Raw genomic sequence first — 15,783 nt, forward strand, 5'->3', positions numbered from 1 at the left:
TCAGACATACCATCATCCCGCAGCCATAAAAACCAGAAGTTCAGATTTTTTTTTTTTTACCTTGTCACAAAACTTACAATGAGAAATCATTCTTTACCAGATACATTCTGAAATTCATGGTTTTTAAAACATAATTTCTTATAGTTACGTAGTACGAATGCGGCCCCTTTTTGATTGCCTCTAAGACCCAAACCTCCAGATGTCACACACTCAGATCAGTATTAAACAATGTATGTCGATAGAGTATCAACCAAAACAGCGATTCAGTTCATGCTGTGTGCTGTCATCCAGTAGAACACGAGTAAATAGTAATTAAAATTAACACCAGAACTGTGGAGTATAGGAAAAGTATATCTGTGAGCTGTAAATTTGAAAATCCCTGGAGGCGAGACGGTAGAGCGTCAAATCGTCGTGGTATCGGTCCCGAGTTTGAAACCCAATGATGGCGATTTTATGTGTGAAATTGATATATTGGAGAACATTTTTCTGACACATAAAAGGACATTTCGGATTTTGCAGCAATTTTCTTTTGACAATCTGCTTTCACTTTGTTAGTTGAAAGTAGCAAATGTAGAGAGTGTATTTCTATAGATATGTGTCATGTTATCTGTGGTGTCACCGCCAGACACCACACTTGCTAGGTGGTAGACTTTAAATCGGCCGCGGTCCGGTAGTATACGTCGGACCCGCGTGTCGCCACTGTCAGTGATTGCAGACCGAGCGCCGCCACACGGCAGGTCTAGAGAGACGTCCTAGCACTCGTCCCAGTTGTACAGCCAACTTTGCTAGCGATGGTTCACTGACAAATTACGCTCTCATTTGCCGAGACGATAGTTAGCACAGCCTTCAGCTACGTCATTTGCTACGACCTAGCAAGGCGCCATTATCATTTGCTATTTATCTTGTGATGCATGTACCGTCAGACCGATGTTCACCAATTATGGTTTAAAGTTAAGTATTCCAGAAGCTACGTACCTTTTTTGCTAGTCTCAACACCTTGTCCTGTTCCAGACCTCACGCCAGCCTGCGTGAGCTTAAACGCGTGCCTTTTGGCTTCCCGTCATAGTGGATTGGCTGTCTTGCCAGTCCACAACATTATCTATACAGATGTACACTACAGGTTTGCTACTGACAACCAATGAAATGAAAGCAGACTGCCAAGAGTACACTGCTATCAGGAAAGTGCAGCCCACCAGCTATGTAACCACTTCATTTTGAAATCTTCTGCATTTAATGCTCTGTCATTATAGTTTTCTCCCCTTTTTAATTCAGTTATTAGATATTTGTCATATGCATACTTGAAGCTAAAAGCTGTAGTCTGCACAAATTACCAGAACACAGTGAAGTTTTAGTTTCTGCCACGTAATGCCATTTTTTTGCTCTGTACAATACACGATCTTAACAGAATCACGGCCAAAGCAAGTTGCTGCAGAAGACTATCCTCTTACAGTTTCTTTCGATCACTGCTGTTACGTACCTGACATTTTACCGGATGTCGACGACCTGAGGGACCTGACGCTGTCTGCAAAAGAAATGTCAACCGTACATCAAACTGTGGCAATGATGAATACCGGTAATGACCACACCCCAGTGCACAAGTCACTAATATCGAGATGCAAAACCCACCTTGGCGCACTACAAGAGGACAGACAACAGAGAACATTGCCCACACAGATAGCCTACCAAGCCCTGAGCCACCATACTAGCGATGCTGCCGAACAGTACAAAATATGATGACCAGTTACGGGAGACAAGCAGTAACGCAGCAACATTACACAAACAGCCATACAAGAAGGTTGCATCCAGCAGTTACCCATTCCAAAAACACAGAAGTTTTTTTTTAATTTTGTCACCGTTTCCAAAACTTGTTACAGATAACAAAAGATATATCACAAGACTTGATTTAACATTTATGCAGGGTAAAACGTACAGTTGAACTTGGTTATGTGACAGGTCACGGGAGGAGAGCTTTTTTTGACTTATTAGAAGATTCTCATCAACCCAGTTTGCAAAAAGGAAATACAAATGTCAGGGTTTAATGTCTATAGTAATCTTTGTACGCCACTGTGAACTGCATAGCAGACGGTACTTCCCATCAACCACATATTACGATTCATTTCTGCTTCATTTCCAAACGGAGTGTGAGAAGAATTACTACTTAAAATGCCTCTGTGCACGCTGTAAGCAGTATAATCCTGCCCTTTCGGTCCCTACAGCGGTGAAATGTAGGGGGCTGAAGAACTTCATAGAGTCCTCTCTCAAAGCTGGTTCTTGCAAATTTTTAAGTAGTGCTCATCAAGAAAATCAATTTGTGTAGCATCCTCGTGATGCTCTCCCGCAGTTGAGCCCATTCTATTTCATATCCCTACAAATACATGTCTCCACGGCCAGGGTCACTAATGCACGCTCGTGCGGTGGTGCTCGACCTGGTGGTAAGCCAGTTCAAATCCTGGTGGTGGGAAAAATTTTCACTACCAGTATTTTGCTGGCAAGGGAAGAAGTGGTGGTATGAAGTTCCTGATCACCAGACTTTATGCCAGTGTCCCGATTTAAATACCAAACCCTGCCACAGTGTGTTATGAAAGTGAAGGCATGTGACACTGTTAATGGTGACCCAGCTGTTGGATGTGGACTTTAAGCTTAGCAGCCCCCCCCCCTCCCCCCCACTCAGTGCTATTTACGTGGAGTAGGCTATGTGCTGGCACCAGGTATCACCCTTCTCTCATTATGATCATCACCACCATCACACAACACAAACATTACACTACACACACGCACATGCACAAGCATAACCCCCCCCCCCCCCCCCCCACACACACACACACAAAGTGGACCCATTACATACTGTGTTTACTCAAATCTAAGCCGCACTTTATTTCCGGTTTTTGTAATCCAAAAAACCGCCTGCGGCTTAGAATCGAGTGCAAAGCAAGCGGAAGTTCTGAAAAATGTTGGTAGGTGCCGCCACAACTAACTTCTGCCATCGAATGTATGTAGCGCTACACAGGCATGCTTTGTAGGCACAAAGATAAATACTGGCGCCAAAACCTCTGCGTCAGTTAATAAATTTTAAGAACAAAAAGGTGGAAGACGAGCTTTTTTTCTCCGTCTCGAGTTTCGACCACTGCATTTTCATACATTATCCAACGAAGTAAATACAAATTCCGTATTGTTCATAGATTAGATTAGATTAGATTAGTTTACGTTCCATAGATCCGTGCTGAGGAGATCCTCGTGGATGTGGAACATGTCAATTTTTTTTTTTTTTTTTAAAGCTGAAATAACAATACTAATAGTATGAATATATACAATACATCATTTGTTTCTATTAAAAAATTCGTCAATGGAGTAGAAGGAGTTGGCCACTAGTAAGTCTTTCAGGCTCCTTTTAAACTGATCTTTATTTGTAACTAAATTTTTTATGTTTACTGGCAAATTATTGAAGATGAGTGTTCCTGAGTAGTGGACCCCTTTTTGAACTAAAGTAAGTGCTTTTAAGTCCTTGTGCAGATCATTTTTGTTCCTGGTATTGTATGTATGAACTGAGCTGTTTGTTGGAAAAAGATATATATTATTTAGGACAAATTTCATTAAGGAGTAAATATACTGAGAGGCAGTAGTTAGTATACCCAGTTCTTTGAAGAGGTTTCTACAGGACGTCCGTGAATTTACTCCACGAATAATACGTATTACACGCTTTTGGACTCTGAAAAATTTTGTTTGACTTGAAGAGTTACCCCAAAATATTATACCATATGACATTATGGAATGAAAGTAGGAAAAGTATGCAAGCTTTTTCATTTTTATGTCGCCTATGTCTGCTAACACTCGAATTGCAAATACAGATTTGTTAAGGCATTTCTGCAGTTCTGTGGTGTGCTCTTCCCAACTGAATTTATTATCAAGTTGTAATCCCAGGAATTTAAGACTGTCAACCTCTTCTATCTGCTCTTCTTCGTATTTTATGCATATGCTGGGTGGAAACCTCTTACAGGTTCTAAATTGCATATAGTGAGTCTTTTCGAAGTTTAATGTCAGTGAGTTGGCTTTAAACCATTTATTAATATCCATGAAAATATCATTAGCAGATCTTTCTAGAACTACACTTGACATACTATTTATTGCAATACTTGTGTCATCTGCAAACAAAACGACTCTGTTTCTGGCAGTGTAACTGATGAGAGATCATTAATGTACACAAGAAAAAGCAATGGCCCTAAGATGGATCCTTGTGGGACACCACATGTAATTTCTTCCCATTCTGGTGATGACTGATGACTTAATTCACTAGTCCCTTGCACTGACACCCTTTGTTTCCTGTTAGTGAGGTATGACTTGAACCATTTTGCAGCACTGCCCGGGACACCATAGAATTCTAATTTACTTAAAAGGATGTTGTCGTTCACACAATCAAATGCCTTTGACAAATCACAGAAAATACCTGCTGCTTGTAATTTGTTATTTAATGAATTAAGTACATTTTCACTGTAGGTGTAAATAGCCTTCTCGATATCAGAACCCTTCAGAAATCCAAACTGTGTTCTTGATAATATGTTATTTGTGGTCAGATGGTTGAGCAGCTGCCTGTACATTACTTTTTCTAAAATTTTTGAGAATGCTGGCAAAAGTGAAATCGGTCTGTAGTTTGATGGTATCTCTTTATCCCCTTTCTTGAATAGAGGCTTAACATCTGCATATTTTAGCCAGTCAGGAAATGTCCCAGTTATAATTGACTGGTTACACAAGTAACTTAGAATTGTACTAAACTCACAAGAACATGCCTTAATTAACTTTGTTGATATTTCATCATACCCACTAGAATGCTTTGTTTTTAAAGATTTTATTATGGACGTTATTTCTTTTGGTGAAGTGAGTGATATATTCATGTACTTGAAGCTATTTGTGAAGGCTAGTTTCAGAAATTCAAGGGTATTATTTACTGATCCTGAAATTCCCATTGTACCAGTAACGGATATAAAGTACTTGCTAAATAGATTTGCCACACTATGCCCATCAGTTACTAATGTGTCATCTACCCTTAGTGCTATTTGCTCCTGTTCCTTTCTGGTTCTTCCAGTCTGCTCTTTCACTATATCCCATATCATCTTCGAATGTAGCAGAATTTCAATGTACTACAAAAATCCAACTGGCAAGACTGTTTGGGATGTTTGTCAATATGGCCAACTCTACATTCTGAATTATTTCCTACCTGTGAGAAGAGATGGTTGCTAATATGAACCTGATGAAATGTGAATCACATGCAGTAATCTCTTCACCATAAGAATAATACGAATATAAACATTTTTCCATGTATTCTTTCGTGTTTGCTGCTATCTCATTTAAATCCTGTCTGCCTAATAAACTACGAAACTAGAGTGAAACAACAGCAAACGCGGAAGAATATATGTATCGTGTCATGTTTATATTCGTATTATTCTTATGCCTAATAGTGATACAGTCAGAAATGAAGCACGGCAACTGACTAGATTTTTAAATCTAAGATGACTCTAATTTCTGTGCAGAATTTGATGTACTAAAGAAGCGGGCGCAACGATTTCCAAACGCAGAAAAATTTTTGCCTAACTCTCATTCAGAAGATGTTCTATCATACGCAGTCTATTATTTGGTTCTTGTTGATCATTATCAAAGAAAGCAGCAGTGTAAGTAACAACAAATAGCAGTCTCTTGCCATTGTTTCACTAAGCTTAGAGTGACGTAAACACCTATAACAAAGAAAACGGCACTTATCAGATCAAAGCAAAGTAACCAATAGATTCAAAGCAGACGAAGCACGTGAAAAAGGAAGGGTACCGGTATGAATACGGATGGAGCGCCTGACGCATAGCAATGTCTACCTGGTAAAGCTTAACTGCTAAGCTTACGACTCGAACCAAACTACTGTGGCTGTATAGTCATTCATTCGACCTAAATTGTGTCTCATATTACAATGGACCAATTTTGTTTCGATTTGGAGGTGCGGCCTAAAACTTTTCTCTCCCCTTGAATTTCGAGTCTCAAATTTCAGGTGCGGCTTAGATTCGAGTGCGGCTTAGATTCGAGTAAATACGGTATGTGAATCACTGATATCGTAGTCATAGGACACTTCTTTCTGATTTTGGTGAAGAGCATAATTTTGCTTTCTGAACGTTTAAAGCAAGCTGCCAATGTTTTCGCCATTTTGAAACATTATCAAGATACCCGCCCACTTCCCAGATGGGGAGGTGTGCCAATCCTGAAACAAATCCATCCAGCACATTAACACTGAGGGTTGGTGTGCTGGCCAGCCTGGGTGTGGTTTTCAAGCAGTTTTTCACATCTGGTAAAGTGAATACTGTGCTGGTACCCAAGTCTTGCCTCAGTTCATGATTCGTAAACAATAAGAAAACTTTTGCATACTTTCATATGACTCATGCTGCATGCAAACAGTTGGTGTACACACATCCCACCCCAGAGGAGGGGTAGGGGGTACAGATAGGGGGGAGGGGGAGTGAATGGGGAGGCAACAGGAAGGGCATCCAGCCACTCCTTAAATTAAACCATGCAAAGTACATTCATAACCGTGCTGACCCTACACCAGTGGGACAAACGCACAACAAAAACTAGAAGGAACATTATTGAGAGCTGAATGAATACTTATACAGATTCTTTCCACAGTACTTCGTTACACCATTGCAACATCTGCAAAAAGTCTCAGATTACTATTAATACTTTGCTGTCCGCACGTCTCGTACTAATTGATTCGCTCGATGCCGGCAGCACTGATTCAGATTACTTGGCTTGTCACCAGCCGTTTTTGCCATTATCGAGATATTACAAATTGTTAAGTTTTACTAACCTCATCGTTGGATCTCATAAGTGCTCAACCCTGTTCCCCTACTTTCATTACATTTCGAAGAAATACATACATACATAAATAAATACAAAATTTGTTTGTTTCCAATATTTGTTTATTTAAAGTTTTTGGAAAATATTCAATTACGAATTGCACTTTGAAAAGCCAGTCAGCATTATCTGGTGTATTGTTGTTGTCGTGAAATTGTAAAAATGATAATATTTGTCCGAATCGTGTGCGGGACATCATTTTGCGAAATATCAGTGTGTCTGTCAATGGATTCGTTGACCAATTATCATTGATCCTTGTTTTTTCTGCAGTTCCTATATGGATAGCAAGCCCAAACCATTTTCTAAGTTCTCGTCCCAAAAGTCAACAAATTTGGCATTTTTTTTATCCAGTCTCCTTCTATTGCAATTTTGACTGTAGTACTTGTTGATTTCGTAGCTAATATATTCAAATAGATCATTCCCAATATATAATGCTATGATATACTCGACGCTCTGTGTGTCTTTGGGAAATATGTTTGGACCCGAAGATTCTTCAAATTTATTGTTGGTGCCCAGTAAATCAAAGTCTGACCACTGTGCACTGTCTTCTTTGTCCAATTCATCCAAATCAGTTGGCAACCTTAGCATTCACCAAATTCTTCTTGTACGTATTTCACTATCTTCTGATGATTCTGCTCCTTTTTTTTTTTTTTTTTTTAAATCCAATGTCTTCTTCCCAATCGGCCAAGTCATCCGGAACGTCAGACAAGACATCCGCCCATTCATCATAAATAATCTTATCATCTCTTTCGTCTGCCATGATGAACTGGCACAAGTACTATTAAAAACAAAAAAATTGTTGACGTGTGTAACTTATTGTTACCTAAACAACACACCAACAGAATGCAAAAGATACTAAAGTGCTGTTGCCAACCACTGAGCGATACTATGCAAACGACGCCACTGTGGTGTCGCCGGACGGCAGAGAGTTAATATTGTCCCCAAGGTCAGTAATATACAACACTTCCCAGGGGCACACCGGATGTTACTTTCACTTCTGTTGATGACTCCCCATTTGAAATGACATGCTGCCTCCTCCCTACCAATAAATTCTCAACCCAGCCACAAAATTGTTTGCTACCCCACATGACTGTACCACGGTGTGAGAGACGGACAATGAAGTGGGGAAGGAAATCGGTTGTGTCCTTTCCCAAAAAACAAACCTGGTATTTGCCGTAACAGTTTAGGGGACTCATGACAACCTAACTCTGGATGACCTCCCGATTGAGAAATCAGGGTGCTAACCACTGCGCCACATCCCCTGGTGATGGAAGTAGTTGGGTTCCAAGTTTTAGGTCAGGGTAGGTCTGCAGTCTTGTAATAGAGACATCCGACTGTTAGGGTTCTCAACGATTTGTGTGGGAAACTCATCAACTGACATAACACAAAAGTTTCAGTAGACTGCCAATGTCGTCATTTGATAGAGGTACAATTTTTCGCATATATGTGTATATGTGTGGATGGATATGTGTGTGTGTGCGCGAGTGTATACCCGTCCTTTTTTCCCCCTAAGGTAAGTCTTTCCGCTCCCGGGATTGGAATGACTCCTTACCCTCTCCCTTAAAACCCACATCCTTTCGTCTTTCCCTCTCCTTCCCTCTTTCCTGATGAGGCAACAGTTTGTTGCGAAAGCTTGAATTTTGTGTGTATGTTTGTGTTTGTTTGTGTGTCTGTCGACCTACCAGCACTTTCATTTGGTAAGTCACATCACCTTTGTTTTTAGATATATAAATATGAAATAATGTATATCAATGAGTTCGATTGGTCTTTGTTGTGTTGAGTGGGACATGTAGATTTTAAAACAGCCAATATATCACAGAACTGTAGTTTGTAACTAAGATGGTAGATTATCTTTGTTTTATGGAATCAAGTTGTGTTCCCTACCCGAACAAATGGAAGACACTGTCTCACATTTTCTTATGGGCAACAAAATTGTGTGCGAATTGGAGCAATATTTTGTTGACTATGACATTAACAATGGCAGTGAGAATGACGATATCAACCATTCACATGATGATCCTGACTTTGTGCAAAAAGTACTGCATCAAAGAAAGCGAGTCCCTCTCATTTTTATTTTTTGAAACAATTGTTTGCGTTCTTATCTGTTTAGATTTTACGACAGCAGTATCCAGTATGGAATCGTGAAGGAATAGTTTTAAAGAATTTAATATTTTGATTATTCCAGGGCTTTTATATATGTTTTGGGAGAACAAAAATTTTAAATTGTTTAAAAATGTTCCAGCATGGTTCCTATTGGCTATCCAATTCATTCTCATTACAGCTAATTTTTTAATTCTAAATGATTGTGATTCAGATGGCGTTTTCTTTCATTGTACCAACTGTAGTCAGTTTTTCATGACAAGATGTCTTCAATTAAGAACAATGTTAAATAAAAGTCACAGACTTGATTACGTATATATTTAGCAATGTCGGAGCTCCGATCAGTAGTGCACTCTCATTATTTAATGAAGAACATGATACGCTCATAATTTACATGATCCAATAAAGCTTTATATACAATTTCTTTTTACATTTATACTCCTAGCTTAAGTTATATTCATACTAATTATATACACATATAAAAAATGAAATACATGAGTAAATTGCATCTTACTGATGACTTTGTTTCGAGAATATTTTGAAAACTTTGTTATTCTTGTATAACTAATTTATTTGGAAATTTTTGATGTTATGATTACATTTGTATTTATGATTGTTGGTATCATCATGACTATTATTATAATTGTTATTATTAATATTGATTACTCTTAGAAAATAATGAATGAATGTATAATATGAATGAACTACTTTTATTTATGTTTTGATTAATATTTCGGAAGGATGTGCTTTGAAGTAAGTTGTCTTAGTGGCAAATAGTAGAGATGTGCAGAGCACATTTGCACAGTGTTGTATTCTCGAACTTACATTGAGTGCATGTGATTATCAAAGAAGATCATTAATAAAACAAGGGAAAAGTGTCTAACGTGGCCTGTTACATTTCATTCAATAATGTTATTGAAAAAATTGGAACACTGAAATCTATTTTGCAAACAGGATCATACCACTAGAAAAGCTATTCTCACAACAAGAATGAGTAGTAGTAATTCGACAATGGATTGAAGCTATGTAAAACATCTTTTCTCCCAACATCAACATGAAACTATGAACAGTTCTACGAGGGTGAGTCAAATGAAAACCTTAAATTTGTAATAACAAATCGAAATTTTGTGCCAGCATCCTGCAAGTTGGTAAGCGTGCAGAATGTCCTCTAGGTGGCAGCATAGTGCAGATGCACACATACCATCGCAGTATGAGTATAAAGATGACCGCCCCACTTGTGACTTGCACCAAAGACGAGTGAAGGCTCAGTACGGTGATGCATGTTTGTCACAGCAGCAAGACTATGAATGGAGTAGGAAGTTCGCAAATGGTGTGACTTCAGTGGAAGATGCTCCTCGTCCAGGTCAGGCACAACGAGTTGCGACTCCACAGAACATTGCAGCAGTTGAAACAGAACCATCAGCAGGGAAGGTTATGCTCACTCTCTTTTGGGACGAAAAAGGCGTCATTTTGGAGCATTACGTGCCTAGGGGGACCACTGTCACCAGTGGATCATACACAGATCTCCTAAAAAATCATCTGCTAGCTGCAATCAAATCAAAGCGACGTGGATTGCTGTCAGCAGGTGACCTTTTCCAACATGACAATGCGAGGCCCCACACTGCCCGTACAACAGTTGAAAAAAATCACAGACCTGCATTCTGAGCGTCTTCCTCATCCACCATACTCACCACACCTTGCCCCAAGTGATTTCCATATGTTTGGATGACTCAAAGATGCAATGGGAGGAAAGAAGTTCTGTTCTGACAAAGAGGTATGCCAAGCGGTGCACGACTGGTTTCGCGGACTACCAAAAGAATTTTTTTTCTAAAAGAATTTATGCACTTTGTAAGCACTGGAGGACTTGCATTATGTGCGGGGGAGATTATGTTGAAAAGTGATACAGCTTTGTACCACTTCTGCACAATAAATAATATTTAAAAAAAATATTTAAGGTTTTCATTTGACTCACCCTTGTAATTTTGTTTCTTATTTATTCTCAATGTAATGGTAACAGACTATGTGAACACCAATGTAATTTTCATCAAAGTAAGAGAGGTTAAAACTACAAGCTGCCCAAGAAGGATTCAGAGGGAGTGTAGAATGTTTGAAACAATATTTAGCAGGCATCAAATGCAAAGGAATATGTCTATGAGCTTTTGGTCAGCTTCTAGCAGTTGTAGAGGGGACTTAGTATGTAAAGGTTTCATAAGGAACACATGTCCGGTAATGTATAGTTTGAATGTAAAATAAGTCTGACGACTGGGTCATTTTCAAATCTTCCGTTTCAGGGTACAACATGGAATGTTAGTGCTGCACAGTGCACGTACTGGGAATGTTTTCCAGATCACTGAAGTCCATCACATACCATTTTCGTCCCCCTGTAACAGGGGCCGAGAGAAATTGGTACGTTCGCAACTAGAAGGGTCGACTGCTGTGCTTCACGGACATGCGCCAAGTCTCGTGGATCGTGTGTGGGAGATACACCTCGTGCAGCTAACAGCAGGGTCACTGTGTGGAGCATCTGTCGTACAGCACATAGGTCAGTGCTCATTGCCTCCCTCGTGTGAAGAGGGAGGTTTGAAAATTCGGTATTCAAACTCATTTTACATCTAAAAGGTACATTTTTCGACAAGAGTTCCTTATCAAAAGTTTATTACTAACAAGGGAACATCCCCATCGCACCCCCCTCAGATTTAGTTATAAGTTGGCACAGTGGATAGGCCTTGAAAAACTGAACACAGATCGATCGAGAAAACAGGAAGAAGTTGTGTGGAACTATGAAAAAATAAGCAAAATATACAAACTGGGTCGTCCATGCGTAAGATAGGCAATATTAAGGGCAATGTGAGGCGGGGAGCTCCGTGGTCCCGTGGTTAGCGTGAACAGCTGCGGAACGAGAGGTCCTTGGTTCGAATCTTCCCTTGACCGAAAATTTTAACTTTTTATTTTCAGTTTATGTGAAAAACTCTTATGTTTTCATCACTTTTTTTGGAGTGATTATTACATCCACAAGAAAACCTAAATCGGGCAAGGTAGAAGAATCTTTTCACCCATTCGCCAAGTGTACTAGTTAGGTGGGTCGACAACATATTCCTGTCATGTGACGCACATGCTGTCACCAGTGTCGTATACAAAATATCAGACGTGTTTTCCTGTGGAGGAATCGGTTGACCTATGACCTTGCGATCAAATGTTTTCGGTTCCCATTGGAGAGGCACGTCCTTTCGTCAACTGATCACACGGTTTTGCGGTGCAGTCGCAAAACACAGACACTAAACTTATTACAGTGAACAGAGACGTCAATGAACGAATGGACAGATCATAACTTTGCGAAAATAAAGAAAGCAAAATTTTCAGTGGAGGGCAGATTTGAACCAAGGACCTCTCGTTCCGCAGCTGTTCACGCTGACCACGGGACCACGGCGCTACTCGCCTCAAATTGCCCTTAATATTGCCTATCTTACGCATGGACGACCCAGTTTGTATATTTTGCTTATTTTTTCATAGTTCCACACAACTTCTTCCTGTTTTCTCGATCAATCTGTGTTCAGTTTTTCAAGGCCTATCCATTGTGCCAACTTATAACTAAATCTGAGGGGGGTGCGATGGGGATGTTCCCTTGTAAGTTGCCTCTACGTACTCCTCACACTCTATACAAGCCGGAGGGCCACAGCCACACGGCAATCGGTTACAAACTGACAAAGGGCGAGTAGCACGCTACCAAAAGCTCGCAGACGTACCACCACTCGAGGCAGCCGGAAGGACGGGAATATTTTATTCTGTCACGAGACTGCGCATTTGTGCACAAGCCGTTACACACGTTCTTATTGAGGAGCAAGCAAAACCACAAGCGACAGAACAGTTCCCAGGAGACCACTGCGAAGCGAGACGAGCACATTCCCACATTCCCCCGCACCACACCGCGCGGCCCGGCACTCACCTCCTCGGACGAACTCCCCGGGCTTTCCGCCGGGCGCTGCAGGCAGGTTCGAGCCCAGGTAGGCGACCGTGTGCGCCGGGTTGAAGAGGCCCGTCTTGCCACTGTTCAGGACACCTTTCCAGCAGCCCGACACATTCGGGATCGGCCTGTGAAAGTAACATTGCCACTAAAGTTCGTGACGGCACAATTACGGGGCAATTCAAAAGGCAGTACACAGACAGACAGAATGTAAAAACTTTGGTATAGGAATGTAATAACTTTGGTATAGGAATTTATGGGCTTGGAAGTAATTGTGCGCCACTGAAAGCTTTGGAATATCAGGGACAACAGTGACCAGCAATAGACCTGCTCTATTCGTTCAGTAAAGATGATGTGCTGTTTACTCAGCAATGTTGTACATTACAAAAGGTTTTCAAAATGGCAACATACACCAAGCATCACCCAAACCTCATCAGATGCTGCAAGAATCCGTGCGTATGTGGCGATAAATGGTTTTCCCAGCAGGTACTTCCGGCAGATACGTGCAGACTGCGGAGGGAATGGCTCGCAAATGAGAGGGGACACAAGTCGGCTGTGCGCACACGGCAGCTCATTTCATTGGCACACCTGACGATATATTTAAAAACTGAAAACTTGCCTCGATTACGAAAAAAGCACCTAGTGTTAAGTGTTAACCCAGGTTTCGGCGTAGATAACTACACCTTCTTCAGAACAACAATAACACCCACAAGTGCCTAAGAAGACCTTTGTCAATGATTAAAAGAACACCATAGCTAAACATTTATAAATGAAAAAGAAAACACAAACAGTACATATGTACAAAGTCAAAACCACTACTTAACTTAATAGTGTACGCTCCACCTCACACCGGCCTATCCTCGATGGGCCATGACCTGCCATAAACTGCAGCTACAAACGGTTGCTCACTTACAAGCCTGACCCGCAATCAAGGCGGGTTTTTAGTTTTTTAATATATTAACCGACGATTGCTGACAAGCTGCGATGTTGATGATGCCGACACGTCCGACTGCCAGTCTACTGTCCCCGTCAGACCCTACGAAATGGCAGTACATCCACGAACTGCTCAATCGATAAATGTTCTGGGAGAAAATGAACACTTGCGTGAGTGCTTTTGTTATTCCCCAACAAACAAAACGAAAGTGTTGGTCTGTTGATAGACACACAAACAAACACAAACACACACACAAAATTCTGTAAGAGACGCACTGTACATCACAGAACGGTACACTGTTGAAGTTCTCAGAGTGTACATTCTAAGAAGAGTTGGGCGACAAATTACCTATTCCCAAACATGTCTCGCAAAACTGCCGCAATGAGAAATTGGAGTAATTACAAGTTAATAAACAATTTTGCAATAAAAGGGGGAAAGATATTACTGCCTGCCACACACTGTAAGGTAATTTGCTATACTAGGTAGAGAGTGTAGCAAGACCTGATTTGTATGTGACTGGTCGCTCTTTGCGACAAAACATCTCCTACCATTCTATTAAGGTGCCCAACAGAATGTTATTTTTTTCGTTTTATTGTTGCATTAGTGTCAAGTACGTGCACATATTCAGTAGCATCTGCATTACAAAAGACAAAACACGTAAAGTATGGCTATCCTTAGCACATGATGTTATATATAAGGTAATGTAGCTGCTGTTCTTTTTTTTTTCTTTTTCTCCTAGATCTCTTAAATTTACTTGTCTTCTTTACATTAACTTTTTGGCACATGGCAAACACATTTGTTTGTAACATTCATTTAATTACTTAGTTTATATTGCTATGGTAACTGGCATAAATTTTTAATGGTTGCTATTAGCAATGGTGATGTGCTTTACATTCATTACGATGTTTTGAGATCATTCGCCATACCCATACCATACCATCAGATCGCCACATTGTGTACCGTCATTGGTCACTCCACACAACATTTTTCCACTGTTGAGTCGTCCAATGTTTACGCTCTTTACACCAAGCGAGGTGTCGTTTGGCATTTACCAGCGTGATGTGTGGCTTACAAGCAACTGCTCAACTGTGAAATCCAAGTTTTCTCACCTCCCGCCTAACTGTCATAGTACTTGCAGTTGATCCTGATGCAGTTTGGAATTCCTGTCTCATGGTCTGGATAGATGTCAGCCTATTACACATTACGACCCTCTTCAACAGTCGGTGGTCTCTGTCAGTCAACAGATGAAGTCAGCCTGTACGCTTTTGTGCTGTACGTGTCCCTTCACGTTTCCATTTCACTATCACATCGGAAGCAGTGGACCTAGGGACGTTTAGGAGTGTCGGAATCTCACATACAGACGTATGACACAAATGACATCACCTCACACGTTCAAAGTCCGTGAGTTCCGCAGAGCGCTCCATTCTGCTCTCTCACGATGTCTAATGACTACTGAGGTCACTGATCTGGAGTACCTAGGAGTAGGTGGCAGCACAATGCAGCTAATATGAAAAACGTATGTTTTTGGGGGTGCCCAGATATTTTTGATGATGTAGTGTACGTGTGCAAGATTAGCAAGTACTGTGTTATGTCCCTGACTGTGTGCTTCTGTCCGTTTAGATGCTGCCATAACTACAGTGGCAAGTGTGGCCACATCCAATTTAGAAGACAGTCTCACGGTGTGGCTGGCGACTGTCTTCTACACTGCCCCCCACTGCGGCGGCGCCCACTCACCCCTTGTCGAGCACGGTGATGACGTCACCCACGCGGTACAGCAGCTGCTCCCTCTTGGCCTTTGCAGGCTCCTCGCAGCAGTCTTGGACGGCTTGCACCTGCTCCGGTTTGCACTGCAACAGCACAAAAGACAAAGTTACACTTACTACATTCAAACAATCTTTTCATGTAC

At 40.8% G+C, this 15,783-nt stretch overlaps 1 protein-coding gene across 1 annotated transcript in view; it reads right to left on the minus strand.

Moving 5' to 3' along the window:
- LOC126212752 (uncharacterized) overlaps positions 1-15,783 on the minus strand; it is a 408,628-nt gene that overhangs the window by 202,412 nt on the left and 190,433 nt on the right. The window contains exons 9-10 of the mRNA XM_049940160.1: positions 15,612-15,724; positions 12,926-13,071 (exon numbers count right to left, since the gene is read on the minus strand). Of these exons, the coding sequence (XP_049796117.1) occupies positions 12,926-13,071; positions 15,612-15,724 (259 nt within the window). The remainder of the gene's footprint in view (positions 1-12,925; positions 13,072-15,611; positions 15,725-15,783) is intronic.

Source organism: Schistocerca nitens, chromosome 11 (genome assembly GCF_023898315.1).
Source record: "Schistocerca nitens isolate TAMUIC-IGC-003100 chromosome 11, iqSchNite1.1, whole genome shotgun sequence".
Taxonomy (NCBI): domain Eukaryota; kingdom Metazoa; phylum Arthropoda; class Insecta; order Orthoptera; family Acrididae; genus Schistocerca; species Schistocerca nitens.